The sequence below is a fragment of the Microtus oregoni genome, unplaced genomic scaffold (genome assembly GCF_018167655.1).
Source record: "Microtus oregoni isolate MIOR12 unplaced genomic scaffold, Mior012 000013F_ref0000133, whole genome shotgun sequence".
In the NCBI taxonomy this organism is placed as follows: domain Eukaryota; kingdom Metazoa; phylum Chordata; class Mammalia; order Rodentia; family Cricetidae; genus Microtus; species Microtus oregoni.
This window is the reverse complement of record NW_024543072.1, coordinates 1,448,839-1,476,616: the sequence shown is the minus strand read 5'-3', so window position 1 is coordinate 1,476,616 and position 27,778 is coordinate 1,448,839. Positions and strand designations below refer to the sequence as shown.

Here is a 27,778-nt window from a genome sequence, read left to right as displayed (position 1 = left end):
ATGGGACACACACACATACACAAAGACAAACACACAAAGAAGAGAAAGGACTTTAGGACCATTATCAGAAAGTTTAGCAGGACCAAGAGTGATCCCCAACCTCGGCCGTCCATCAGAATCATTGTCAAATTGAAAATACGCACACAGGTGCCTGCAATCTACCTCAGCCCGGGAAACCAGATTCTTCACGGGAAATGCCCAAGTTCAGACTCAATGCATTAGGAAGCATTTCCTGAGATTTCTAGGGAGACTCTAAATTCTTCATTCTGAAAATGAGAAACTCAGATAACTATTTTCTGGCTCACTTCAACAGCCTTCTCCATGCCTCTGCTTCTTGGTAGCATCAGGCAACTCACTAGCCTCTTAAAACTTTGTTGGAATCTGGCACTTTTGGTGCCTTGGCAGTCATAGCTCCCTTTCCATACTGCACAGCCTCACCTTTTCTAGCATCTTCTGCCAGAACTGCCTCCACAGGATGATGACAATAATAGCCAGCAGGATGAAGATGATGGCAACCAAGCAGCCAATCAGGATCCGAGTGTTGCTGTCATCCACTTTAAGCATGGGATCTGTGGCCAAGAAGAGAAAGCAGAGGAAAGAATCATTTCGCAGGGCAAATACAAAGCAGCCATAACTGGAAGAGAGCATGGAGACAGACCCTGTTCCTTCAGGAGAACTCCAGAAGGTGCCATCCTCATATTTCAGCTTTTACTTATCTTGCTTTATTACTTTGCTCCTATTTTCTACACTGCACCCCCGTGAGTCCCCACCACCCTCCCTCTCTCCATGTCTCAGACTAGATAGTGAAGAGTTTTTCTACGCATGCCCACATTTCCCCTCTATATTGTGACAGTCTATATGTATAAGGCTCTTAACATGCATGACAAATAGGTAAGAAATGAGTCCCACTCCTTCATTCTTTGAGATGGGCCAAGGGAGCTGAGATTTCCTGCAAGAGAGATCTATCCCCATGTTTCCTAATAGACTTCAGACTATTATAGCCGGTGACATCCTCAAGCAAAGAGTGCACTTTGGATACTCATTTCCAGGGAGACAGAAAAGCATTTTGTTTCATGGCCCCTTCCATGCCCTGAGATCACTGCTATGGGTCTCAAATAGAAATAGTCCCTTACTTGTTTCTTCTCCAAGCACCTTAAACCTCCATGGAGCAGCTGGAACACTCAAGAGTCTGCCCCTCTCAGCTGCAGAAACTCACCAATGGTCAGAAATGAGAGTAACTCTGGACCCTTCACTTTGGGGGTGGACTATTCTTCCTTTAGCACATGGATGGAATCAAGCCACTCACAGTGAGGTCTTTGCAGTTTCTATCCTTCTTTATCTTGCAGGAAGTGCCTTCAATGTAATATTTAACAATTAATAATCATACGTACCATAGGTTGTAGGTGCCATAGGAGAGGTGGGCAAGGCTCCAGAATTGTTGTACATTGCGGTATCTGTTATAGAACAAGAGTGAATTAGAGCTTGGAGCAAAGAGCCAGGAAGGCAATGGCTCATCTGAAGGCAGCCTGAGACCTTGCATATTGAAAAATCAATTTAGTTGGTTACTAATAGTGATTTGGCAGGGAGGGGGGTCAGTTTGAGACAGGGTTTTTCTGTAGTTTTGGAGACTGTCCTGGAACTAGCTCTTGTAGACCAGACTGGCCTTGAACTCACAGAGATCCACCTGCCTCTGCATCCCAAGTGCTGGGATTAAAGGTGTGTGCCACCACTGCCCGGAAATAGCAATTTTTTTAAATGAAGAGATCCTGGAGATATGTATCCAGGCAATACATGTATTAGCTCATCATACTGTAACCCACAAACTCAAAAAAATGTCAATTAGAAACAAAATAAAAATGAAGCCATAAATAGAGTTAATAAAATATTACAAGTAAAGGCAACTTCTCTGGTGTAAAAACCAAAATTGTTGCAAATATTAGGTACCCTCACAGTATAAAACGTTAACACATGGCATTTCAGAGGGCTGTGGTTATAGATCATCATAAAATGGAGGTGCATGGAGAAGAGGACCTAAATTCAACAATACGTAGGAAAATTGAGTGGATACAGTGGCAAGGAGCAGACTTAGTACAAAAGCATTCCTTTCTTCAAAGAATTGAAATGATTTTCTAAAGGGATTTTCACTGTGCTTCACTGTCCTGATTCTCAACTTAAGGCTTCATTCATCCCTAGAGACAGAAAATCTGCTTGGCAGTATCCTTTAATGTGATGCTGTAGCTTTCAAGAACAGACCCCAAAGTGGGCTCTCCATACTGATAGTGGCAACTAAATTTTAGCTCTGATTTGTCAAGAATTAAAATATGAATTTCTCTTCTACAAGGCATTCCTTCAACAAATCCTAATTTTTCTTCTTGCCATTATTAAACAGCTCTGGTGTCAACCATACTTGTTAAATTAGGTCCTCAGGGATCTAGAAAAACTAACGTTATCAAGACATAGGATTTGAAGCTCAACAGAGTCCCAGGAATCAAAAGTATAATCTAAGCTTTGCTTGTCCAAGTAATAAGACAAATGCACCAATTACTCTGCCAAAAAAAAATTACCCAAGGATAGACAGATATCTGTGTGTTTACCCAGAGCATTTCCAAGGACATTTGCCCCCTCAATTATTATTACAAGATAAGAACCACTTCTTTTGAGCATACAAAGTTATGCTATGAATAAATTAAATAAAATAATTAGTATGTTTGCCTTTCAATTACACCATTGGCACTGATATAATATAAGAACCAAGGCTGTTTTCTAAATACACACACACACACACACACACACACATTTTTCCTATTAGTGTAGTCTAACAAATGAACCATCTTGAAAATTTCTTCTTTAGAAAAAAAATCAAGCCAGAAAGGATATTACCTTCTGAAGCAAGGCTAAGTTACTCTCTTCTTCTCTGTCGTCTGATTTTATGCCTCTGCTTTTCTTCCAGGCCTGATGTAACTCTCGCGTCTTTGCCACTATTCACGACAAGTCCATGGTTTTATGCCCTTCTCTTCCTAATTGCTTATACTTCATTTTGGATTATTTCTGAAAAGTCATCTTATAGATTTCTATTTTCCAAACTAAAATTGAATGTCATGGACAAGGCATAAACTCCCTTTAACTTCTCAAGGTTTAGTATAGTGCAGGGTTTCTGTGAGCTCTTCTTTTGCTTGAGGATGAGATAGTCATTTTTAGAATTTACTGATAAATGTTATGAGTGGATATAATGACATTATACTCAAAGAAATATTTTCTTAGATGCATTTCAAAATGCTAGTAATAAACCAAAATATGCTTTAGATTTTCTTACAAGTACTACAGCAAAAATGAATAAAGGTGATGAAAGATTAGTAATAAAGGTGAGAGATGGAAGGAGATCCATTGTTCTCTTTACTTTTGTACATAATAGTTAGAGATTTTCATGTGAATACTTTGATAGTGCTTAAATGTTTTCCATTACGAGTCTTAATTTGAGCCGGGCAGTTGGGGCGCACGCCTTTAATCCCAGCACTTGAGAGGCAGAGGCAGGGGAATCTCTGTGAGTTCGAGGCCAGGCTGGTCTACAAGAGCGAGTTCCAGGACAGGCTCCAAAGCCACATTAGTAATTTGTAACATTTTTGGCACAATTTATTATCATTTTTTAAATTCTTTGACATAAATCTCTTTGTACTGCCCCACTCTCGTTCCCTATAACTACATAAAACTAGAAAGGCTTCTCTTTTTTTCCAAAAAAACTGTGAGGCACCTGGTAGCCCCACCCCTCCAGAGAACTTCCAGGAAGCAGCTTGGATGCCCTTCCCACGTCCTGCATCAACCCACTCTCCTCCATGTGGGGACCAAGGTTTCCTACCTGACTGGAAAGTGATCTCGCTGAACATCATCCATGTGTCGGCAAAGTGGTACTGGCATTTGATGGCACTAGCCATTCGGTGGTGGAGAGGCACCGTGACAAACCGAGCACTGGGGTTCACATCATCCAGGACGAGGGGAAAGGAGACGGCCGTGGGCTCCCACTCACTGGCTTCCGAGCGGAAGTAACACTGTACCTCCTTAAAGATCTTCACACCTTTAGCAAACATGTTGTTGCAATGGACCTGGCCGAGAGAGGGGCATGTGAGACACAGGCTAGCCCCGCTGGGTTGCACAGGAAAACAGCCTAACTTGCCCAGGAAACACCTAGACCTGCCTGTTTCTCTGAATACTACCCATAATTCAGTCTTCTGGACAGTGGCAATGATACGCAGGTCAGTTCCGTCCTTATGAAACCTAGGATGACGTCAGCAGAGTCACGCAGCAGAACCATACTGGGCCCCTAACACATGCTGTACCCATTTCCAGTTTGCAACTCTGTGCCAGGCTGCAGTGTCCCCAGCTGCTAGGGGAGGACTAGACCAGCATCGTCCCAAGCCTGTCCTCCACAGGAATTCTCCTGACTCTGCCACCTTCTCAATCATGCTTGCTCTCTGCCCACATTTGAGCTATTCTGATCTGAGATGGTGACCCAACTTGGCACCCTTCTTCCTTCTCGCTACCTTCCAAAGCCAGACCTTTTCTTTTCAGGGAGGGTATGTGGGAAACTTGAGAGAAAGTCATATGCAAACAAGTAAAATCTTTCTTTACGGAACTCTAACTTCACATACATGGATTGGCACTTTCAGTCAGAGGCACAGACGTAAGCAAATTCAGTTTAAGTAAAACCATTCAGATGGGAGAATCAAGTCTTTCTCACTGATAATTTCTGAGATGAGACAAAAAGTCAATTAGAAGGTAGCTGCCATCACTCTCCTGACCTATGACCCTTTCAGTGGGATGTTTGTTAGGCCTGTGACGTCATCAAGAGCAAATATTCCACAGCAGTCCAACAACCCACAAAAGGTGTAATGTGTATGTTTGCAAATGACTTGGGTTCCCACAGCAGCTCAGTTCCATCTCCTCTGACTTGGTCTCACATGGAATACAGATCTTTGCTGGCCACTGTCCCTCGAGAGCTTCTCGGGTTGGAAAGGCCTGACTGCCGTTCATGGACCTTCTTTCCTGTTTCTGTTTTAATGGCTGCTTAGGCCCTGAGTGATGATAGTCAGTGGAGGACTACCAGGATGAATTCACTTTTAAATGAAGGAAATGACATAAGGACAAATGACTGGACCAGAGATATTCTAAGGGTAGATCAGGAGAGCTACTAGAAGGTACAAAAACCTTCTGCCCAAGTATGTGTGCTGACGAGATACACATACTCACGTGCTTTCCTGACCTATGGTCAACCCACAATACAGCTGGATATGGAGCCCTGGACATCTATCCCAATGTCCTTTTGTGTACCATACCGCAGAGAAATAGAGAAGCCTTCTTTTCTACTTGGCTTCTTGATTGTTGAACACATGGGTTAATATCTTCCTTGAGTGAAATAAACATCCTAGTCTATTGGCCCCCAAGTCAATGGAGTAAGGCTAAGGGCAAAAAAGAAATCAAGGAAATGCCTTCTCCAGCTTCAATAGGTTTTTCAGATGTTCTGAAATCTGCAAAGTACTGGGTAAGTACCCTGAAGGGAAGGCAATAATCTTTCCTACAGATGTTTCAAGAATTCCTCTGGAATGCAAATAAATAGCGTAGGATTTCATTCCATGTGGGCTTACATATTTATTTATTTAAACAATATATTTTGAATGCATGAATAAGCTTTAATAGTATACTTTAACCATTCTTCAAAGCAAGAAATGAAGAGTAATTTGCCTCAGAAAGAAACCTGATCTATAAGATATTAGTGCCCTGGAAGTCATCTTTTACCTTTTTTGCCAAAAAAAATTAAAACATGTGTGGGATCTGGTTGCCTAAGAAGATGGCCCTGAAGCTACTCCTTAGGAATTTCTGGTTTCTTAATTTAAGCTCTGGAATCATTTTGATCTGTGATAAACTGGCTGAAAAGAATCCTGGAGATTCAGAAAGATCACATTTTCCTGATGAAATATTATAACCTCATGGATAATTTAAAATTCATTTAATTATTTTTTAAATCAAATTCTCCCTGTGAGTTTATGTGTATGTTCACAGGTACATTAAGGACAAATACAAAAAAAATATTTCTCTTAAAGCATATTTTTGTTGTTGCTATCCATATTCCTTTCTTTTGCCTCTCTCTACAAAAATCTCTGAAGAGCAATGTGTTACATGTAATTGCAAACATTTATGTTTTATGATGGCTAAAGATCCTCCAAAAACTAGTCAACAGAGTGGGCGTATGTTGTTCCTTCTATCTTGATCTTAAATGGTCATTTAATGAATAAATGTTAACCCACTTAAGAGATATTATCCATTAATATCTGGAAGTACTATAGAAGGCATGTATTTTTAAAACTCAGTTTATGTAAGGAATGACAACTTTGTATTGGGTGAAATGTTTAATGATAACTGATGATACATATTTCCTTCTTCTTGGTCCCATATGACCCTGCATACATTCTTTTGCAAATTAATATGCCTTTCCTACTGACCTTGGGACCAATGTGGCCCAAAATAGGGAATATTCTTTACTTAGAATCTGGCATATTATTCCCCAAATACAGCTGTGTGATGGAGGAAGGTCATTGGTTAAATAAAAAGAAACTGCTTGGCCCTCATTGGTTAGAAGATAGGTGGGAGGAGTAAACAGAACAGAACGCTGGGAGGAAGAGGAAGTGAGCTCAGACTCCACAGCTCTCCTCTCAGGAGCAGACACCTCAGAGAGACACCATGCTCCCAGCTCCCAGGCAGACGCACGCAATGAAGCTCCAACCCAGGATGGACATAGGCTAGAATCTTCCCAGTAAGCGCACCTAGGGGCGCTAAACAGATGATTAGAAATGGGCTAAATTAATATGTGAGAATTAGCCTAGAAGAGGCTAGATAGAAATGGGCCATGCCGTGATTAAATGAATACAGTTTGTGTGTTGTTATTTCGGGCATAAGCTAGCCAGGCAGCCGGGGTGCTGGGGACACAGCCCCGCCGCCCTTATTACTACAGCTGTGAAACCAATAACAAACACAGATGAACAGATGAAATTTAATTACATAATATGTAATATAATTAATATATTTTCCACTTAACTCAAGAAGCATATACAGACTGAAGACTGGATACTGAGAAAGAGTTACCAAATTTGCTAATTATTAATACTTTGCACATGAATATCAACATGGAGAAAGATCAGATACATGAATATTCATGTGGTAGGCCAAATTTGATTCACCCACCCTTTCCTGAGGCTTTTAGTGAGGTTCCCTTTTGTGCTTTCATAGATGATAAAGAGTTATGCATAAACCATATAAGACCCTGCAGCCTCACCTTACACTAAACACTAGGGCTTTCATCAACACCCCTCGGATTTACAGCGAATCTGGTTACTTTTTTGCATGGTTTTTTTTGTTTGTTTGTTTGTTTTTTGCTGTACCCTTCTCTCTAAAGCAGACCTGGGATGGAATGAGGAAAGGGGAGGATAAGGATTTAAACCACATACCAGGAAACATTTGATATTATAACAAAGACATTATCAACGGCAGCAACAAGCTTTGGCTTCGTGGTGGGGTCTTACTTCAGAGAAAATAAAATCTAGGCCTTACGTTTCCTTCTGCGGATCTCTTCATATATTCATATTTGCCATGGTCCATTACATGGCGGCCTCTAGGGCAGCCTTTGCCAAGCCTTTGGCTTCCACCCAACCACTCAGCAATAGTCAGTCACCAATTTCCACTGAACTGTTCTGTTGTAATGCACTGATGAAATAACTGTTTCTATGCCTAATTGAATAACAATATTTGGCTCTGGCACTAGGAAGGGAGGAAGGGAGAGAGGTAGTAAATCAATAATAATGGGCCTAACCTAGCCTATCCCAGAATTAACAAATGAAGAAACGACCTTAAAAATAATGTGACTCAGTTACTCAGCCCAGGCGGGTGAAATACACCACAGGCCATCCCTGGTCCTCACAGTCCCCAGCTGGCTGAAAACATCCACAGCCTGCACCCCCACCACCTTCCCCACCCCACCCCACCCCTGCCCCACCCCCAGTGCCACAGGGGATAGGGCAGGTAGGTGTCCTTATGATGAGCAAACATTAGGTGGAGAAATAAAAGGAAAGCAGAGTGGTCCATGTGCTGTGGAAAGAGGCAGAGCCGAAAAGGGAACGTGTTGAGAAGCAGGCTACTGTGGGTGGCCTGCTTGCCAATGCAGGCCAGGGTGACATCGGCCTTGGTCTGCTGCCAAGGGCCACGTCTGGGTCTGTGGTCCTACCGCAACTGGGGTCTGTGTTGACCTCCATGGTGTGTGTTACCACAGGGGACCATAGGAACCATTCATGTTGAAATCCAAGGGCCATCCTGAGCTGGCCCTGTCGCTTACTGGACACTGGAGCAGAAGAGCTGGTCCCACCCTTCATGAGAGAGCTGCCCCTGCATTCCCACACTCAGGAGAGATGGCCTCACCCCTCACCATGGGCATGGGAGAGCTGGTTTTGCCCCTCACCTGAGGCAGCTGTCCCAGCAGCCCAGACTGACCAGCTCAGCTACGAGCCAGGACCACATCCTGGGCCTTGGGTTGGCGCATCCTAACATTTACCCTGTCTCTGACCTAATGGAGCCTGTGAAGGGACTGGTTCTGCGGAACAATAGCTGCAGGATTTCCATGACCAGGGTAACAGCAGGATGTCCGAGAGGAGTTTTGGTGAGGGTCCAGTGGTGATGGTATGTCAGAGACCTTGAACCAGACTAATGATTCGTTGCTATGAACATCCTGGGTGGGGCTGATTGGACAAAATGGTATGCTGTGTGATTCGTCACAGCTCCAATGCCACTGGGATGGGTGAAGAGGTGTTGAAGAGGCAGGAAGGACAGAGGAATGTGGAGGGATTTTGCTTGTCTTATCTAGTTTTTAATTAATTTGGGGGTTTCTCTTGGGGATGCTATAGGTGTGGAGGCAGACATGGGGGGACTAGTAGATGAGCAGATTTGGAATGCATGCTGTGATATTTCCAAAGAATTTTCTTATGAAAAATAATGTGATTTTGAATTTATGTATACTTGTAATAGCGGAATATATTCTAAAATCTAGTTCTGTTGATATCAGTTCAAGGCTCATCAAAAATCCCTTCCTCCCCACCATCCCACACACCCACTAAAATTTTGAATTTCCTTAGGAAAATCTGTGGCACCTAACTTCACTGACCTTCATAGTAGTAAAGTTTCTGATTCGGTCAAACTCAAACATGATCTCGATGTAGCCATTGGTAGCACTCTCATTCCGCCAACCTACGTAGTCATAGCCAGGCCACACGTGGTATTCGTGGGTCTGGGTAAAGTCATCCAGGCCGGATACCCCATCGGTCAACTGGCCTAGTCCTTCAGTCATGCTGCTCAGGACAACGGAAGAGGAGAGAAGAGGGGAGCCCAGAGTTACTCACACACCCACAGAAGAACTCTCCATCCCACTACTTCACCACTGGATTTTACAAGAGACGATAGATAATGTTAGAGATGCAAGGATTTGGAGAAAGCAATCATTTTATACTTGTGACTTCTTTTTCTATATCGTGTAGTCCATGATACTTTGATAATAGTAAATCATTATATCAAGACATCATCTTCAGCTGATAAGCGTAGGCAAGAACACATTGCATAACAGAAGTTTTTTATATAAACTAATGAGCCGGCTCTTAAAAGGTTTGCTGTCCATGTAGCAAACATTGACTATTGTATAACATTTGCTTATGTGAAATTTGACCTCTCCACTGATTCAAGGGAATAGATCATTAGGACAGTATTAATTTGATTGGATACTTATAATCCCCCAAATGACTATTTCTTCCTTTTCTTGTTTCTAAGATTGTCATTATGGCCTTGGCTATTCATTTTACCTGGTGGGATCTGGGATTTAAAAATCTACCTCACTAATTTCTCATTAGACTCAAATCTAATCTTTGCCACCTGCCTGGTGGATCTACCTAAAGCACAACTCCAATCATGTCCTTCCCCAACCTTAGGACTCTTCAATGAATCATTGTATTGATGACGCTAAGAAGAAAAAAACCCTCTTCCTATCCATCCTCCCTCTTCTTGATCTCCTTCTTACTAGTCCTGGTCCGGGCATTCAAGTTCCCACCACCACCAAGAACATTGCCACGCTGCACCTTCTCCTGCAGATGAACTGTGAACTAAAATAAAGCCTTCTTCCCCAAGGTGTTTATCGCCCGGTATTTGGACACAGCAGTGAAAAAAGTAACTAATACATAGAGTAATCAATCTTCTCATGTAGCTGCTGTCCCAAACTGTGAATGCCCCAAAAGCAAGACCCATTTTCATTTTCTTTGAATACCTACAACACCTAAGCAACTTCTTCATACATCATAAGAACTGACTAGCAAAGTTTGGTTGGATTGGATTCAACTGATATCTCATTTCCCGTGTGCCTTGACTCTATGCTAGTTAGGGTGTGGCTGATGATGTCAAGATGTTGCAAGAGAGTGGAGCAGAAGTGAATGACTAAGTAGATGGATATAAGTAGGAACAGATGACTGCATTAATCAGGACTTCCCCAGGGACTATCAGCTGAGGGTGATAGTTCATTCTCCACACCTAAGCTAGTAGAATGGCTGTAATTTTACAATATGCTTCCTGAGATGCACTAACATTTCTTTCTCATGCCCTAGAAACTTCTATTGTCTGCTCTGAACTTCACAATAGTCTGACCTCTCTTCCAGGCTCAGTCCTTGCTGATAAAGACTGAACTAAGAAAGAACAGTGTTAGGAATGGGCCAGAAGATTATAATGAGGGATTAGAATGGATAGGTACGTGTCTTACCCAGCTCTAAACCCCCATGTGTCTAGTGATATTTTTCTGCCCCAGCTCTCCATCCATCCACTTCAGGCTTCTCTGCTGCTCCCAGCTCCATCTCTTGCCATAATCAGACCAATATCATCCTCTACTGTTTCCTCTGCACCCTTCTACCTACCTTTCCCTGCCTCCATTACCAGCTCATCCTGAAAGCCTTGCTTATGTATTATAAACCCTAATAGAATAGTTTTTCTTCTCACAGTTTCTAAAGTATTGTATCTATGGAGTCCATTGTTTCTTAACTCTTTGACTTATTACTTTATCTCTAACTAAATCAGCTTTTATTTGGAACATACATCCTTATTTCTGGGTCAAAAAATATCACTCCCACATTTATAGCCATATCACAAAGTTTAGCTCTTGCTTGTGCAATTTCTTCCTGTCTACTGTATTATTATTATTATTATTATTATTATTATTATTATTATTATGCTTTGCAAAAGCAAGCTACAAATTGGAGATGCAAGTACCTTGCAGCTTGCCCCATCTCAGCTGTCTCACAGTGCATCCCTCATGGACATAATACTGGTGGGTTCACTGATTCGTTGATTACTGACTATATCACAATAATTTTTTGTTATGGCCATTTTCCCCATTCGTGTGATTGTTTCAGTCTTCTGGACTTTACCTGTAGCCAACAGCTCCATCATAGACAGAGTCATTCAGATAAATGATGGAGCCTCCAGGGAGTACAAACTGCTGCCCAACTGGAGCATTGTAAGACACCAAGCCATCTGTCAAAGGAAATGCAGTTGTCAGTGTCTCTGGTAAGGAGATGTGCCTGCCACTTGACCAGGTGCCCTAAGAAGCTACTTGAGCTTCCAGGGGTGCACAATCTTATGCATCATGTCCACTGGGGCTCAGTTTGGGTTCATAGTTGAGCACTGTTAGAAGCCCACCTCAGTGGCAGTTACCTGAGTAATTCCAAATGCGTCATTCCAGGCACCAGGGCACCAAACCCTGGCTGGATGTGCATGCCTTATTTTTCTCTCTTAACCAAGGGGGAATCATTTCATTCCAAGGGTGAATGACTCCATCTCTTTCTGAGTTGATGGCTGGTCTTCAGTTCCCAGGCCTTAGGAGTTTTCATATGGGGCATACGAACCCTTCGGTAGATTCTTACCTAGCCAGACACAACCATAAAGCTCAACCCTCATGCACACATTCATGGAGTGGTCGGTGACTGGGATAAGGCGGACAAATCTGGCGACAATGGGCGGCTCCAAGTCCTTCAGGAAAACATCGTAAGGGTTACTGTTCCCGTCTAGCACCTGGGAGAGAGAGGAAATAGCAGAGGTGGCTTAAATCCACGCTCGTCTTTCTTTACCCATCATGCATTTGACGGAGCCTTCGCTTTTTACTCACGGAAAGTATAATTACTCAGCTCTCCCAGCGGAGCGAATAGACCCTCTGTGCCATCTCCTGCACTTTGGTCACATTTACAGTGGCATGTCAGGTTTCAACATACACATAACTGAGCACATAGTCCATTTGAGTGGTTCTATTATAACTAAACATATGTTCCCTCAGAAGGTGGGCATTTTCTTCTTACCTGCTCCCCATGCCGGTTGCGCCAGGAGATCCAGCGAGTGCCATCTCGACTGTAGTTGATCTTGTACATGGGCGCAAACTCGATGCCATGACCCCCTGCGTGGCGCCCCTGGGTCCCCACAAGAGTGATAAAGTGCAGGGTACGTAAGTCAATCTGCAGAAATTCTTTCAGGTCATCAGGTTGCACGGGGATCTCGGGGCACCAGGCTCCGTCTCCTTCTTCAGAGTCAAGCCTTGAGCAGGAAGGGTAGGCAAACAGAACAGCTGTGGAATAAGCGTCAGTCACCAGCTCATAGCGAGCGGCTGTCCTGTGCCCGAGGAGCGAACGGGAAGTGGCAATCTAGTCCAGCGGGACTTTGAGGACCTCCCCATGTGTCTCTCTATCCTAACCATTCCCATTTGTGGTCAGTTTCCTGTCTCTAAAGCACCACTCAACCCAGGGATTGTCACCACGAGGGAGCTGGGGGCTTCCAAAACACATGTAACCTTTAGAGTTTAGAGAACTCTTGGGAAATGAAACTCTTGCCACCCCTGTTCCTTTATGGAATTCTTTCACCATCCCCCTTCCAATTATCCGCCTCAACCTCACAAAGCTGGCCGTTCGTGGTCTGAGTATCAAGTTAAGGGAGTGAGGAGGGAGGAACGGAAGGGTCTCCGGTGTGGGCTATGCAACGCAGTGGAATGCTGGGCAGCAGAATGGGCCTGACCACCCAGCAAAAGCCATGGGAACCGTGGTGAAGGTGAGCGTGAGGGCAGAAAGCATGCAAATGGAGTGGCAAATAACCTGGTTTCATTTATTACCAGGCTGGGCTAGCACTGAACATGGTTGTGAAATCACTGTAAGGTTTATTTGGGAACCTCTTAGCATTTTTCCTCTTCCTGGGGGGGGGGGGGGGGGGCTTCCTTTCCTCACAGATGCTACCTACTCATTCTTGCTTCTTCCTAACTCCTCCAGCCATCACCCCAGTCACTCAGATACTAAGATAAATATGACGGGAAAGGCCTACGAAGATTGATTTCCTTGTGGGTGAATCCATTTTAAGAAAATCAGTACAAAATTGACACCAAAATAATTATCAGGAAGAGTAGGCATTGGCCAGCAGAATTGTTTCTGAGTTGGGAGTCTGTTCATTTAGGGAACCTTGGGAAATACATACACCACACAGAATATGCTCTGTTTATGGATGAGGATGGCCTTTCTGTGTGAGGTTTCCTTGAGGGAGCAAAGAACTTACTGGAAACCTCAGTGTCTGGTTTAACTGTGAAAGTCTTGCACAGTCACATTCCAGGTGCCTCTTGAGAAGCCCGCTCCCTCATGGCCAGTGTCCTACATAATCTACATCTCCCGGGACCTTCAGCCTTGGCCTTTCTCCTGCAGCAGCCCGCAGTGAGGTCAGGAAAAGCAAATCCACTGCCTATCAATGACCCCATTCACAGTGGGTGGCGGGGCTCTGAGGCTGCTGTGGTTAGGAAGAGGCTTCCAGGCCAGCAACTAAGCCAAGGCCTGGCCTCCCTCTGAAACACTCCGAGCAGCACAAGCCCCTCACGTCTCTCTTCTGATCTCACGAGTGCTCACTAGCACCATCCCTCAAGCCATGGCTGTGTGTCCATTTCCCCCAGCATTCAGGCTCTGATGGAGCCATCCTCACCTCCCGTATCTGGCAGCCGTGGATTCTGACCACTGACTTGAAGCTGTGATGTCCTCGTCTGGAATGTGGCCTCCTGACATGCCCAGAGGATAGCGACATGAAGCTGGACAAAAGAAACAAAGAGAACACAAAGAATATGCTTCCATTTTTATGCCAGAGCCCCCAGGAAGGCTGAAACTAGTAACAGGGTAGGAAGTAGAAACACTGAAATCTTTCTCCATCTCTCTATGACCCCACTTCGGACACTCTGTGCTACAGAACTTCTTCCTGACTCTGATTCAAATACTTTTTATACCTCCAAAATCTAACCAACAGCCAGGCTTATATTTTGGCTCAGACTCTGGCAACTAATATGATATAATTTAATATGAATGTTCTTATTTTATTGAGTAATAACTCCAGTAGCCCATCTTTAGTTCCTTAATAGCAGATTTGCATATTGAATCAATTTCCTACAAGTACTAGATTCCTTGTAGCCATCAGATACCCCTAAGATCCACAGCACTCTGGCTTTCTGGGGCGCCGACTGTATGAGATTATGAAACAAACCCATGAACTGCCCCTATGTTTGTACTGAGTAGTCTGGGCCCTGACTTAAAACAATAGTTTTAGGGGTGGGCTTCACTTTCAACAAAGAGAATAAAATGAAACATATGTAATTCCCTGTGGAAAATAACACAGCTTTCACACAATGAGGACCAGATGAAAGGACCACCATTTCTGAGTGTTGGTAAGCAAGGAAGGGCCCAACAGATGAGCTGGCTACTGCCCTGGCAGCACCCACTTACAGCAGGGGGTGAGAACGCACCGTGGGAACTTCCTGACTTAGAAAGATGGAGCAAGTAATATTTGAATACTTTGAAATCACTGTGTTCTACACAGTGGAACACAATAGAAAACGACGAGGCATATAAAGCAGGAGAAAGGAACCATCATGAGGAGGGAAGAGAAAGAACTGATTTTCAACAGTATTTTTCCCGAAAGATTTTTTTTAATCATAAGATTCATATGAAACCACAAATGGCCTTGTAAAAACTAGAGCATTCTTACAAAAGAACAGACCTGGACATGTTAGAAATAGAGATTTCAAAACATATCCCAAAGCTATAATAATTAAAATAGCCTGGTGAATATATATAAGTAATCTCACACATATAAGGTCAACTGGTCTTCAACACAGGTACCAAAAAGTTGTATGGGGGAGGGGGAGAATAGCAAACCAATGTGTTGGGAAATTTGCACATCCACATGCCCAAGAGTGAAATTGACCCTTACACTATACATAAAAAACCACACACGGGGGTTTGTTAGACTGGCTTACAGGATCAAAGGCAGAGTGGTTCCTCAATGACCATCTTCAGACAGCAGAGGAAAGGGAACTAGCGGCTGCTCAGTGTAAGTCTCAGGACATTAAAGCCTTGGAAGAAGAGCCTAGAGGTGCGGCTCCCATCAGAGGCTGAAGGCCTGGAAGCCCCTTTGCGTCCAAAGCCTGAATAACCTGATGTCTGCTCTCAACAACTGACAACAAAAAAGGACAGCTGCCCAAGAAAGGCAAAGTCAAACTGAGAGCAAGAGCTAGTTCCACCTTTGCTTTATCTGTTCCATTTGGCCCTCTGCCTGTTGCAAGATGTGGCCTACATTTGAAGATCTTAGATCTTAACTCTAGCATATCTGAAGCTCAATCCAAGAACTACATGTTGATAGAGATCCAGAGTTAGTCTTCTGTGGGATTGGGCTCAGAGCTCTGCTCCCAGATCCCATCCCTCCTGGACAGAGAACAATGCTAGGGGCCCTGCTGGCAGCCACAGAATAGAGCATCCCCAGTCAGTAAGCGCTCAGTCCCATCCATCATACATCTCCAGATGCTGGGCTGTACACACCATGAGAATCTGCGCTCTGGGACTTGTGAGGTAAGCCAGACATTGGGAAAGAAGAGCCAACAAGGTGAGTCATGAAATAAATAACTTCCCACCATGGGGAATGCTGGTCCTTGGGACAATAACCAAGACATTTTATGCTGCCACTGCCTCTACAGCATGTCTCAGTAGGACTGTATTTCCTGGAAATCCTTTTTATGTCATCTCCTAATTGACTCCATGCAGGAATTTTCCCCTATTGAACGGATAAAGAAAATGAAGTAACAGAGATCTGAAGTATGTCTGAGAGGCAGATGGGGGAGCGTCGAGAAAGACCACATAGGATTCTCGGCTGTGAGTCGTCAGAGGACCGCTGAGTCCTTCCCAGAGGCTTACAGACAAAATCCTGGGGATTCAGCCAAGGGAAACCTTGAGTCACAATGTGCACACTGACAGCAAATAGAACAGCTTCCCTGTAAGTCTGACCATCGCTTACTTTATGGCAATCTATCTGTTCATGTGTTAACGAGTGTCCTTGTATCTAGATAGCTGCTCAGTAGTGAATAAGATACAGAAAAGCGTTTCTCTCATAGACCTCCCTTCTGGTCCAGGGGACAAAGGGAAGATGAAAGTGTTCAGAAATCAAATGGATACAAGTTGCTTGCCTACTTGACAATGGCTATTACCGTCTCTGACTCTGACAAAGCTATAAAAAATACTAAAATTTGGTGTCGGGATAAACCCGACAGAGATTCTTTTAAGAAATAACTTTCATCATGGATTTTTCTATGGCCCTTACACCTCTGGGTCTCCTTGTTGAGATTTAGTGATCATGGTATGTTCCTTGACCCTTTCAACACCTGCCAATGCACAGCACTGCTCAGGTGTTCAACAGATACTGGGCAAACAGGTAGGCATGAAAAGGTGGAGAGACAGGTAGATGGATGGAAGGACGAAGGCCTGGATGGAAAAATGGAGAGTGAACTGCAATTAGATCTTGGAGTACAGTGGAGGAGTAATTTTGGGCTCAGAATCTCCCAAGTGAGTCACCATCTGTGGAGTTCAACAAGGTTTTGTGATGCAGCAGCCTCTGGGCAGGCAGGGTCAAAGTTCATCAGAGGGGGTGAGCTACCGGAAGGAGAGGAAGAAAAGCCACAGCGCAGGTCTTAGTCAGTGCTACTGGATAATGAGTCACCAAGATCTACTAGGAAGATTTTCTGGAGTTTTCTTGAGGGTCCAGGGACTACAAATAGACCTGAGGGATGGCAGGAATCCTCTTCTGTGCTGAGATGTGAACCTTCAGATCAGTGCCAGAGCACTGATTTATATATATATATATATATATATATATATAAAAGTTTTATATTTATTTATATTTATTTTATATTTAAACTTTATTTAAATTTATTTATTTATTTAAATATATTTATTTATATTTATGTTTATTTTATATTTAAACTTTTATATTATATATATGTAAAAGTTTAACTTAGAAATTAAGCATAGCAAGAGATAAATAGTAATTAATATTAAAATAGAACAATTATGATATTCCATGGTAAAATTATATGAATGAAGCTGTCTCACATCATTTTTAAAATGTTAATTTTGATAACGCATACATGTCTGTGTGCACACACGTGTACGCAGGTACATGGACTCATATGCACTGGGGTCTGAAAGGGGTAGTTAATCCCTCTGAGCTATAGCTACAGACAGCTGTGGGATGCCCTGCTTGCTTTATGAGTTCTGGGATCTGAACAGAGATCTTCCTGAGGCACAGCAAGGTTTCTGAACCTCTGAGCCATCTCTCCACGCTCTCTCCCACCTTCCCGAACTGCACTCACTACTCTCAAGATGAGGCAGTGCTTTATATAAGGAGATGGAGTGATGGAAGCGACAGACGACAGACGCTGGGTGTGAAGGAGGGAGAGGAGTTGGGATTTCATCATGTGAGTCCCAATCACTACATTTAAAATTTGTGAATAAGTTCAGACTGTCCATCTTGCATTTTCACACTATGATTGGCTACAGAAAACTGAGACCAAGGAAATCAAAACCACTAATAAGGAGGAACTAAGGTTCAACCTCAGGCAATGAGAGTTAGGCTAGGGATCTAGAAATCAGGACCAAAGAACATAAGGTTGACAACAGGGAATTCAGAGACAAACGCTAGTAAAGTAGCAATGTAACATGCAAGCAGGATTTCTCTGTGACTCAGTGTTACCAGGGGCCCCACAGGAAGGGCAGAGGAAAAGGACAAGCTGATCTTGGATGGCCTTTCTCATCCCACTGGGTCTTTGGAACCAGAAGAAGTCTTGGCCCAGGGAACCCAACGTGGCACTTCTCCGCAGCCCCACTGTGGTTTTCCTATTGAACGTGCCTATTTTGAGTAACTGGTGGAAGGGATCCCAGCTACTAGGGAAGACTCAGACTGCAACACTGGCTCCAGCTCTCGACATCAGACCCCTTCCTTACTCCCATGCCTCTCTCACCAGATCCCACTCCCTGTTCACTCCATATCTTGAGATGTAAAGAAACACGTAACTAAGGAGGGCGGCCTGTCACCGGAAGCAAGAGTCACTGCTACAGCAAAGAGTTTGCTTGCTGAGTTGTCTTGGTGGTTTCCGGGTGCTTCTGCTACCCACCAATCTCCTGACAGAGACGCCGACGGACTCTTCCGGTTTCCCTGAGTGGAAAACTACCAGCATCAGCTGCAGTAGGTCCCGCTGAGAACTCTGTCCATCCCAAGCTCCTGTAAGGATTGGCAGGCAGGCTAAGGAGAAGCAGCTGCCACCAAGCCCCAGCTTCCCAAGAATTACTTTTCAGACTCTCCTGCCAAGGCTGTGAGCCTGAAAGCATTGCTTGTTCCAAGATGTTTACCGCCCCATGGCCAGCTTCAGCCCATGGGCTCCCCGTCAATGAGTATCCTATATGCAGCTTCCAGGAAAACAGCACACGAAAGGTTTGAACACAGAGGTATGACCCCTGGCTCTCTCCAAGCACACATACTTGACAAAGAGAGATTATCAGGGTCGGAGGTGGGGCAAACCAGTCTGTGGTCTAAAGAAACATGAGTAACTGAAAAACGTTAGCGTCAGGAAGAAATCTTAACTTATTGAACCCTAGACCTCTATATTGGATATAAGAACTTGTGAGTCTTCAAATGGTGACCGGAGTTGCTCAGAGACTTGCAGACGACCAGAGCAATGGTAACAGAAACCCAGGGTTCTTAGCTGTGGTCCTTCTCAGACCTCCTCCATCTACTTTTTGCTGTTCTAAAAAGGACAAACCCAGTCAAAAAATGTCACCTGAACCCTGCTTCCCACAGACTTCACAAAGCTTATTCACACTGAGACCCTGCCAGGGTCCTGGCAATCCCGTTATGGTTGCCTACTTCAGGTTGTGGGGCTGTTTTTTGGGTTTTATTTATTTTTGGCACATGGGACTCTTGCATGAAGATCACTTTTTCCCAGTTGACACCCCCTTAAGAATATTCCTTTGCTCTGGGATATTCAAAATAGTTTCCAGAAACAAGTGTTAAAGACTTTGAGAAAGAAAATCTGAATATATGAGCTTCAGGGTTCGGAGGTACATTTTCCTTAGTATGTTAGGTGTCAAGGCCAGGCCTTGTGTGCATGTAAGGGGAACACTCTCACACCAAGTGTGGCCTCAGCCACACTTTGTTTTATATCCTTTGCTGGTGAGAACTTTTTTCACTTTGGTTTTCATTGCTTTGAACTCTGAGAGTGAAACAGTCCAGTGTGATGGCTCAGCAGGTACAGGCGCTTGCTGTGCAAACCTGGTTACCTGAGTTCAATTCCCAGAACCCACCTGAAAGTGAACGGAGAAAGTGAGCTCCACAAAGTTCTCTGACCTCTGTATGTGTGCCACGGCGCATGCACACAAACACATAATGAAGAAGAAGAAGAAGAAGAAGGAGGAGGAGGAGGAGGAGGAGGAGGAGGAGGAGGAGGAGGAGATGCTAACAAAATAGTAATGTTGATAACATACATTTTAGGTGAAGCACAACCATTTAAGAGGAATCGTAGTGATAACAGAGGAAAAGTTAACTTCCCATGCCTGTCCCCAGATGGGCTAGGGTAGCTTGTGATAATCAATGTTTTCGCCAAGAGTACGTGGAAAAGCTGGATAAACTTCATAAATGCTCTGCTCAAAATCACCTGATTGATGAGGCAGGGAGAGCAGCGTAACTAAGACCTTAGAGATGGGAGCAATCTCAGAGAGGAGAAAGAATCCTCGTAGTCATTTTCAGCCTCCAGCAGCCTGGGATAGGGACAAGACGCTAATGCTCGCCGTGGCATCTGCAAAGGGTTGCTATGAGAAAAAAAAAAATCAGTGCTGATGAAAATCTGGGATGGACTGTGCACAGAGCTCTTCCACTCAGCCACATGCTTGGGGCTGGGCATAGTAGGGCAAGAATGTAAAAGCCAAAGAATTCAAGACTTGCAAGGGGAGAACTCACGGGGTTTCTGGAGACGCTCTCAAGGACCAAGAATTCAGCCTACCAACGATGTAGCCTAAAGATGTGTTTGTTCTGCCAGATACAGGCAGATCCAATTGCTTCACCAATGGCCAATCTAGACTTAGGTTCACAGCCCCTTACAGCATGCTCTAAGAGCTAGTCAGGTCAGATTCAAGAAGGAGTAGTCTGAATTCATCCTTACAAATGCCCAGTGTAGGAGGTGTACACCCAATGCGACCACAACCTCCTTTATTTATAACCCTCCAAATATTCTCCCTGTAGACCATAGGAAGGAGAACACAGGCATTTAATAATAAGCAGAGCTCTCTAGCTCCTGTAAGGGCAAGGTTGCTCTGCCTCTTCAACTGGGAAGGGTGTGTCCCCGTTCAGACCTGAGGGAGACTGGGCCTTACTACATCTGGAAAGGGGGAATTCAGTTCACCCTCCCTCTCTGATTTCCTCTCTCTCAGCATCCCACTGTTAAAGGAATCACTTCCCCATGGCCTCTACCTCGGCTTCCCTAACATCTTTCAGAAATCAAGCTTCGCATGACACAATTTACATTCTTTTCCTGCCGTGAAGCACAGAGAAGCCTCGAAGTCCCTTGTCTTTCGTTTCTACCCTCCCTGTCCTCATTACTCAAGTGTTGACTGATTGCCTTCAGAAGCCAAGCATGGCGACAGGAACCCTTCATGGTCATGGGTGGGTGGGAGGTCATCACCACAGAAAAACAGATAAAGGCCAAAGCCAGAGACATCTTCCAATCAGAAGCAAAAGTTGCATGCCATTTAACAGTGTATCACCACCCACATAAGCCCATAAAAACACACGCAAACCTCAAATATTTAACGACTGTAACTTTTGTTTTACTTTAACTACATATGTGTCCAAGCCACCAAAAGCTCTGAATGGCTTATTTTGTTGCATCCATGCCCTTCAGAGACTTGCTAAAGGCAAAAGCTCATCTGTGATCTCCCTATGCTAGAGCAAACACACTTTGTCCCTTTGGGGTCAGAATGACCACAGCCTAGGGGCGGGCAGCAGCCTCATTCTCCACTAAGAACTCAAGTCTTTCTTGAAGACTACAGGAAAAGTATTGTTCATGAGTAACTCCTTTTCCTACCCTGTTATCTACAAGGTACTCACTTTATGTGTTTGGTGTTTGGACTGTTTTTTCAGTTCCCTACTCTTCCTAAAGACACAAATGGCAATTCAGTATTTGCAGATAACAACTTTACAAAGCCCTTTACTCACTATGTTCCTCACTTACTACGTCACTATTGTCTCCCATGTGCCCCCCCACACGGGGGAGGCAACCTCGTGAAATGCAGACAGTAAAGTTACATCCCCCACCTTGTAACTGAGCAAAGCTGGTGCTGTTGGGGTTCTGTTTGCTCCCCAGAGATCCACCTAATGTGAAGGGAACTTGGTCCCCAGTGTGGAAATCTGGAAATGAATGGAACCTTTAAAAGGTGAGGATTTGGAGAAGTCTGAGGCCCCAACCCTGGGAAGGAAAGGTAATTCTCTAGGACTCTGTTGTAGGTTGTTATCAAAGCCCCAAACTGGCCCCATTCAGCTCTCCCCTTGCTCACACTTCTGCCATTGTCATCCACCACGCCCTTGAACCTCCCAACCTGTGAATAAACAAACATGTTTTCTTCACAGCCTTGTTCTATCCTGGTATTTCATTATACCAACAAATCACCAGCTGCGGCACAAAGATTTACTTTAGTAGTGAAGGCCATAACACTGAACAAGGACAGAACCAGAAGTAGAATCTTGACCTTTGATCTCCATGGTCACCATCTATTCACCCCTCTGCCACCATTGACTACAGATAGCCAACAGTTGCCATACTGTTCAAAGCATAACCTCAAAGGTCAGGAAGACCTCCAAGTAGGAGAACAATCTGGAAAAAGGCTTGAGGGAGGTTCTTACTGATGTAAACTTTGCAATGTCCTGGTCTCAGAGACACTGAAATATAATAGCACAAGGAACCTGCCTCTTGGGGAGGGTGTACAGCAAGGACCTTAGTCCTAGGTGGTCATGAAATATTTGACGTACACCAAAGACTCCAAAATTATGTGTCACTTGCTTATGTGACTTCGCATTGACGATCACTCCTATCTTTCTACTTTGTTTTCACATGTGCCTTTTCTTGTATTCCAGTTCATTGTCCTCCTCTTGTCACCTGGCCTGGTAGATTTCTTTAGCTTTAGCTCACTGACATACCTTAACATTCCAACCAACAAGACACTGGAGGTTTTGCTTACTTGGGCAAAATGTGATCATAATTATAAATATACAAATAAATTAGCTCGGCATTGTGGTATGTATGTATAATCCCAGTTGAGGCAGGCAGATCCCAAATTTAAAGCTAACCTGGGCTATGTAGTGAGCTTAGGGCCAGTCTGAGAAATTTAATAAGGCTCTTCATCAAAAAAAAAAAATTAACTAGAGTAAAAAAGACTGAAGATTTAAGTCAGTGGTTGAACATTTGCTAGCTTGCACAAGGCTTTAAATTTAATCTCAAAGTCATGTACCCAAACACCGCCCCCCCATTGGATATCTTAATGATACCAACTTCAAGGCCTTGGGGTTTTGTCAGCTCTTAGAAAAGGCCTTGCTACCTAATTCTTTAAGAAAGAAGTACAAACACACTGGTTGTCATTTTTCTTTCCTAATATTTCCAAAAAAAAAAAAAAAAAGAAAAGGCCTTGCTAAGCAAGACTGTTGTAAAGTAGTACTGATACTTAACCCTAGACACTTCAGTGCTAGGTCTCTATAGTAACCGAAAACACTGGCACCTTGTGTATTCCTACCAGGATCAAGGGTCCTCCTGTAGTCTCTTTGCCTCTCAGCACAGAAGCCCTAAGCACACCTGACAGAAGCCCAGAGGCCCAGGAGAGGAACTCTGTGTGGTATTCTGACTGTAGTCACATGATCATAACCCTGGCTCTGAGGCTTCGCCCAAGTCTCCTAGGGCTCTGACTCAACCGACCGCAGGAAGAGAAGTTCTCTCCTCTCCTGCACTCCAGCAGCTCTCTGCCTCTTGAAGCTTGAGACCTGAGACACAGGAGTGCAAAGTAACAAAGTACAGGCAAAACTTCAGAGTATAGATAAAAATCCACCAGATGCTTTGGGTAGAAGGCTGTATTTTCACAGCAAATGTACTTGGAGCACCTTCATCCTAAGATGTAAGACCCAAGAATTGCAAAAGAGAAGCATATTCTATGTAATTTCAAATATAGAAGGCAGTGTAAGATAATCAAATTATCAATGAAGTCTGTGATCGCCATAATATAAATGGCTAAAATTAAGGAAAATAAGGCCTGGTATCTCTTAAGCACATCTCATGTCTTACGTTAGGCCAGGTCCCTTCTGTGCATTATCCTGTTCTTCATAATAGTCCTTAGGTAGTGACCAATGACAGGCAGAAAGACTGAGGATGTTCAAACAAAAGTTGGAAACCTGCCACGCTCACTCATACAGTTAAGTCATAGCCTGGATCAGTGGTCCTCAACCTCCCTGATGCTGCAACCCCTTTACATGGTTCCTCATGTTGTAGTGACCCCTAACCATAAAATTAGTTTCCTTCTTACTTTCATATCGGTAATTTTGCCTCTGTTATGGATTGTGATATAAATATCTAATATGCAGATGGGTCTTAGGCGACCCCTGTGAAAGGGTCATTCAACCCCCCAAAGAGAGTGCAAACCACAGGTTGAGGACTGCTTGCCTAGATCCAGAGTGAGATGTGGCGATTCACTTCCCAAACATGTGTTTCCTCGCGTCATTTTGGCTCTGTGAACCTGTGTACCAATGAATTCTAAAGGTCTACTTGTCATAATCCAGAATCACCTGGGAAGACAATCTCATGGAGGACTTGCCTAGATCAGGTCAGCCTGTAGGCATGTCTGCAGGGGATTGTCTTATGTGTTAATTGGCCCAGCCCAATGTGGGTGGCACCATTCCCTAGGCCGTAGGTTCTGAACTGTGTAATAATGAGAGAAGCTAGCTGAGCAAAAGCAAGCATCAAGATGCATTTATTTTCTCTTGACTGTGGGTGTTATGGGACTAGCTTCCTGAGTCCTTGCCATCATTTTCCTTCACTGATGGACTATAACCTACAACTACAAACCAAACTTCCTCTCCTGTGTTCCTTTCACTCAGAGCATTTCATCACAGTCACAGAAACGGCACAGCCTCAACTCTCGGTTTCCTCATTTTCAAAAGGCTAGATGAAACCAATTTTTCTTGAGCTTTCCCAGAACTGGCCACAGAGTCCTTTAAACATCCAGTAACAGAGAACCTTTTTTTCTTTTTTTCAAAATGCACTTTTGCCTCCGCAAATCAAGCCTGAGATTCAACTTCCCAGGCCCTAGTATCCATGCACTCACAGCTGGCTCCTCTGTGTATAGGCTCCTCTGCATTGATACTCTGTGGTCTCACTGTTTGCAGGAAGCAGTGGAGCTTCGAGGTCAAGGTCTATCATCTTGCTAGCACTAGATGGAATTCCATTCAGGCTATGCTGCTTTGCCTATAACTTCAGTTATCAACTAATATTTGTGGTCCTTCATCCCTACTCTGTAAAACTGGAGTAATGGCCAGGCAGTGGTAGTGCATGCCTTTAATCCCAGCACTCAGGAAGCAGAGACAGGTGGATCTCTGTGAGTTCGAGGCCAGCCTGGTCTACAAGAGCTAGTTCCAGGACAGGCTCCAAAGCTCCATGGAAACCCTGTCTCGGGGAAAACAAACAAAACCTGGAGTAATACTGCATCCTCGTCATCTACTATGAAGACTGCATTGTTAACACCACTTCAAATGGTACTAGGAGTTTACACCATGGGCTTTGAATAACAGTTGGTGCTTTTGTTGAGCTCTGCAGTTTACAGTCTCTTTTCCCCTTCTTAGTATACTCAAGAGAGTGCTAGGGGCAGTTGAGTTTCTGCTATCCCCACAAGAAGATTCTTATATTGGAAGGAAGGATATAAGAGGCCACCCAAGGCTAGACTTGACAAACAAGCTTGCAAGGGGGGGAAAAAGCCCCTCTAGCATTGTTCACTTGAGAGAAATTTATCCTGGGCATCTCCTTCTTGCTTTTTATATCCCTTCCTCCAAGGACTCTATTCCAATCATCAGGGAGAGAGGAAGAGAGAGAGAGAGAGAGAGAGAGAGAGAGAGAGAGACCTTTAGTTAAATTCTCAGCATTTCTCTCAAGACATGAATAGTGGGGGCACAGGGAATGGAAAATAATTTTTCATTTTGGAAACATATAGAAGAAACAACATGCATCAGCCTTGGTGGAAGTGAAGGAATTTGGAATCAGGTGACAACTTGGTACTGAAGGGACCCCAAACATCCCCAATGCCTCAGTTTCTTTGCCAAGGTAAAATGGCCCTGAAGAACTTCTACCTCAGAACTTTTTCATTTAGCACAATGAAGAGACCAAAGTCCCATGTCTGAGCTCTGTGTCTTCCTTTTAGTCTTATGCTAGTCTTTGTCTTCAAGTTGATCCTCAAATTTAATTAACTTACAGCTATAAACAAATAAGTAAATAATGAATGACTGAATGATAAAGCTAAGTATTTTTCTAAATGAACTTTAAATCATTCACCAGAATTTTACAATCCCACTCAAATTGCTGACTTGTAAAAATGAGTTTTGCAAATTTGTTAGTATAGTTGTTTACTAGGTGTGGATTGCCACGAGCCAGCTTCTGAATTCTGATTCTGCTGTAAGATGCTGCCCTCGCTCCTTCCAGTACTTCCTCCCTCAGCTTGGCAATTGTTACAATTGGGATCCTCGTGCACAGCTGGAACTGAATGGTTGCTAGCACACCCCGCCCATCCTGCAGGGCAGGAACATACTACATCTCAGTATTTCTCACGGAGACTTCCACAGTCCTACCCTGCAGCCCCTCTGGCCGCTTTGAATATTGCCATCTCTGGAAACGTCAGTGGCGTCGCTCAGCTTGCCAAGTCCTTTGCCAAAGCTCAGCTGCTTTAGAGCCCAGTGCCTTAGACAGTGGGTCACAATCTCAGATTGGAGGAGGAGGTGTAACTGAACATGGGAATTGTCAAAGTATTGGCAGCAATAAAGGGGTTTTGAAAGTGCAATGACAAAGATCAATTATTGCAAAATCAAATGCATAGCACCTGTGTGTTTCTGGCAGGGCTCACCCCTGTTACACCGTGCATCATCTCTGGAACCTTGCTCCTTAGCCCACAATACATGCACTTAGCACTAAGCACAATGTCAGGACCCCAGTGCCCACAAACTCTGCCTAAATCACAGAGCTCAGATTCCAGACTATCGTATATTATGGGCTTCAGTGTCTTTACCGCATTGCAAACATTTCTGCCCTTGTAGAAACATAATGATTTAATTATGGAAGGAGCCTTACCGTTTTCCCATCAGTCCTCTGTGTATATGTATCAAATTAGTGTATCTTTGGCTAGTATTATGTTAGAATGTTTAACTTTTCAAATTGTTATTTGGGTTGTCGAGTTCAGGTTCATTTTTTTTAACAATCATTAAATGAATTTTTGGCTTGTGACTGACAGGATAGGATTCCAGACACCTTCTAACATGTCCTTAAACCTAGTTCTGTTAATAGTTGGCCATATAGCATTTACCACTGAGGAGAAATGGAAATTTCTTGTCCGCTTTCACATCTCTGCTTCCAGTTTAACTTGATGAAACAGAAGTGGAGGCAGAGAGAAGGGCTGTTCCTTTGGTATGTACCACGCTCCTAGGAAAACCTTTTGAAATTGAGATACCTGTTTTTTGTGCTGGTGGCAAGGGCCAACAGAAATACCTAACAAGAGAGCAGGGAGTAAGATTGCCTTCGCGCAGCCTGCCTCCTGTTCAAGGACTACAGCTCGTTTTCTAACACTGGAAGCTTGTTTTCCTGGTTCGATTGCTTAAGTGCCCCTCCAGGATACCAGCCTCCGTGATGACACCAAGCACCTCAGCCTCATGTGCACTCTTCACCCTCTCCCTTGGAGCTCAGAGCTGAAAAACCGTCTTGGGAGATGACCTAACTTTACAGGGTAGGAGGGATACAAGGCATAAAAACAAAAAAAGGTGTCCACATTGAGATCTGAGGGACCCCCACAATAATGGAAAAAAACATTGAATTCTCTCAACCAACAATTCTTAGATTTTTTTTTTAAAGGAGTTTTGACCATGTTTCCTATTAAGGGAATAAAGAATAGTCTGTGAACAGGGTATTGGTGGGGGAGGTACTCTCTCAAGTGTACCATTATACTGGTAAAAAGACAAAATGAATGCACTCTTGAGAATGTAATTATAGCTAGCTGAAAAATGGAGCTCTACATACTATTGTGGGATGCTAAGTGGGTAAAAATCC

The 27,778-nt window shown here is 43.8% G+C and overlaps 1 protein-coding gene across 1 annotated transcript in view; it reads right to left on the bottom strand.

Annotated features, from left to right (window-relative positions):
• The window catches only part of LOC121455175 (discoidin domain-containing receptor 2), a 122,770-nt gene that overhangs the window by 20,229 nt on the left and 74,763 nt on the right, over positions 1-27,778 (bottom strand). The window contains exons 5-12 of the mRNA XM_041662772.1: positions 14,062-14,164; positions 12,414-12,645; positions 11,985-12,132; positions 11,490-11,595; positions 9,197-9,380; positions 3,854-4,097; positions 1,392-1,454; positions 439-569 (exon numbers count right to left, since the gene is read on the bottom strand). Of these exons, the coding sequence (XP_041518706.1) occupies positions 439-569; positions 1,392-1,454; positions 3,854-4,097; positions 9,197-9,380; positions 11,490-11,595; positions 11,985-12,132; positions 12,414-12,645; positions 14,062-14,164 (1,211 nt within the window). The remainder of the gene's footprint in view (positions 1-438; positions 570-1,391; positions 1,455-3,853; positions 4,098-9,196; positions 9,381-11,489; positions 11,596-11,984; positions 12,133-12,413; positions 12,646-14,061; positions 14,165-27,778) is intronic.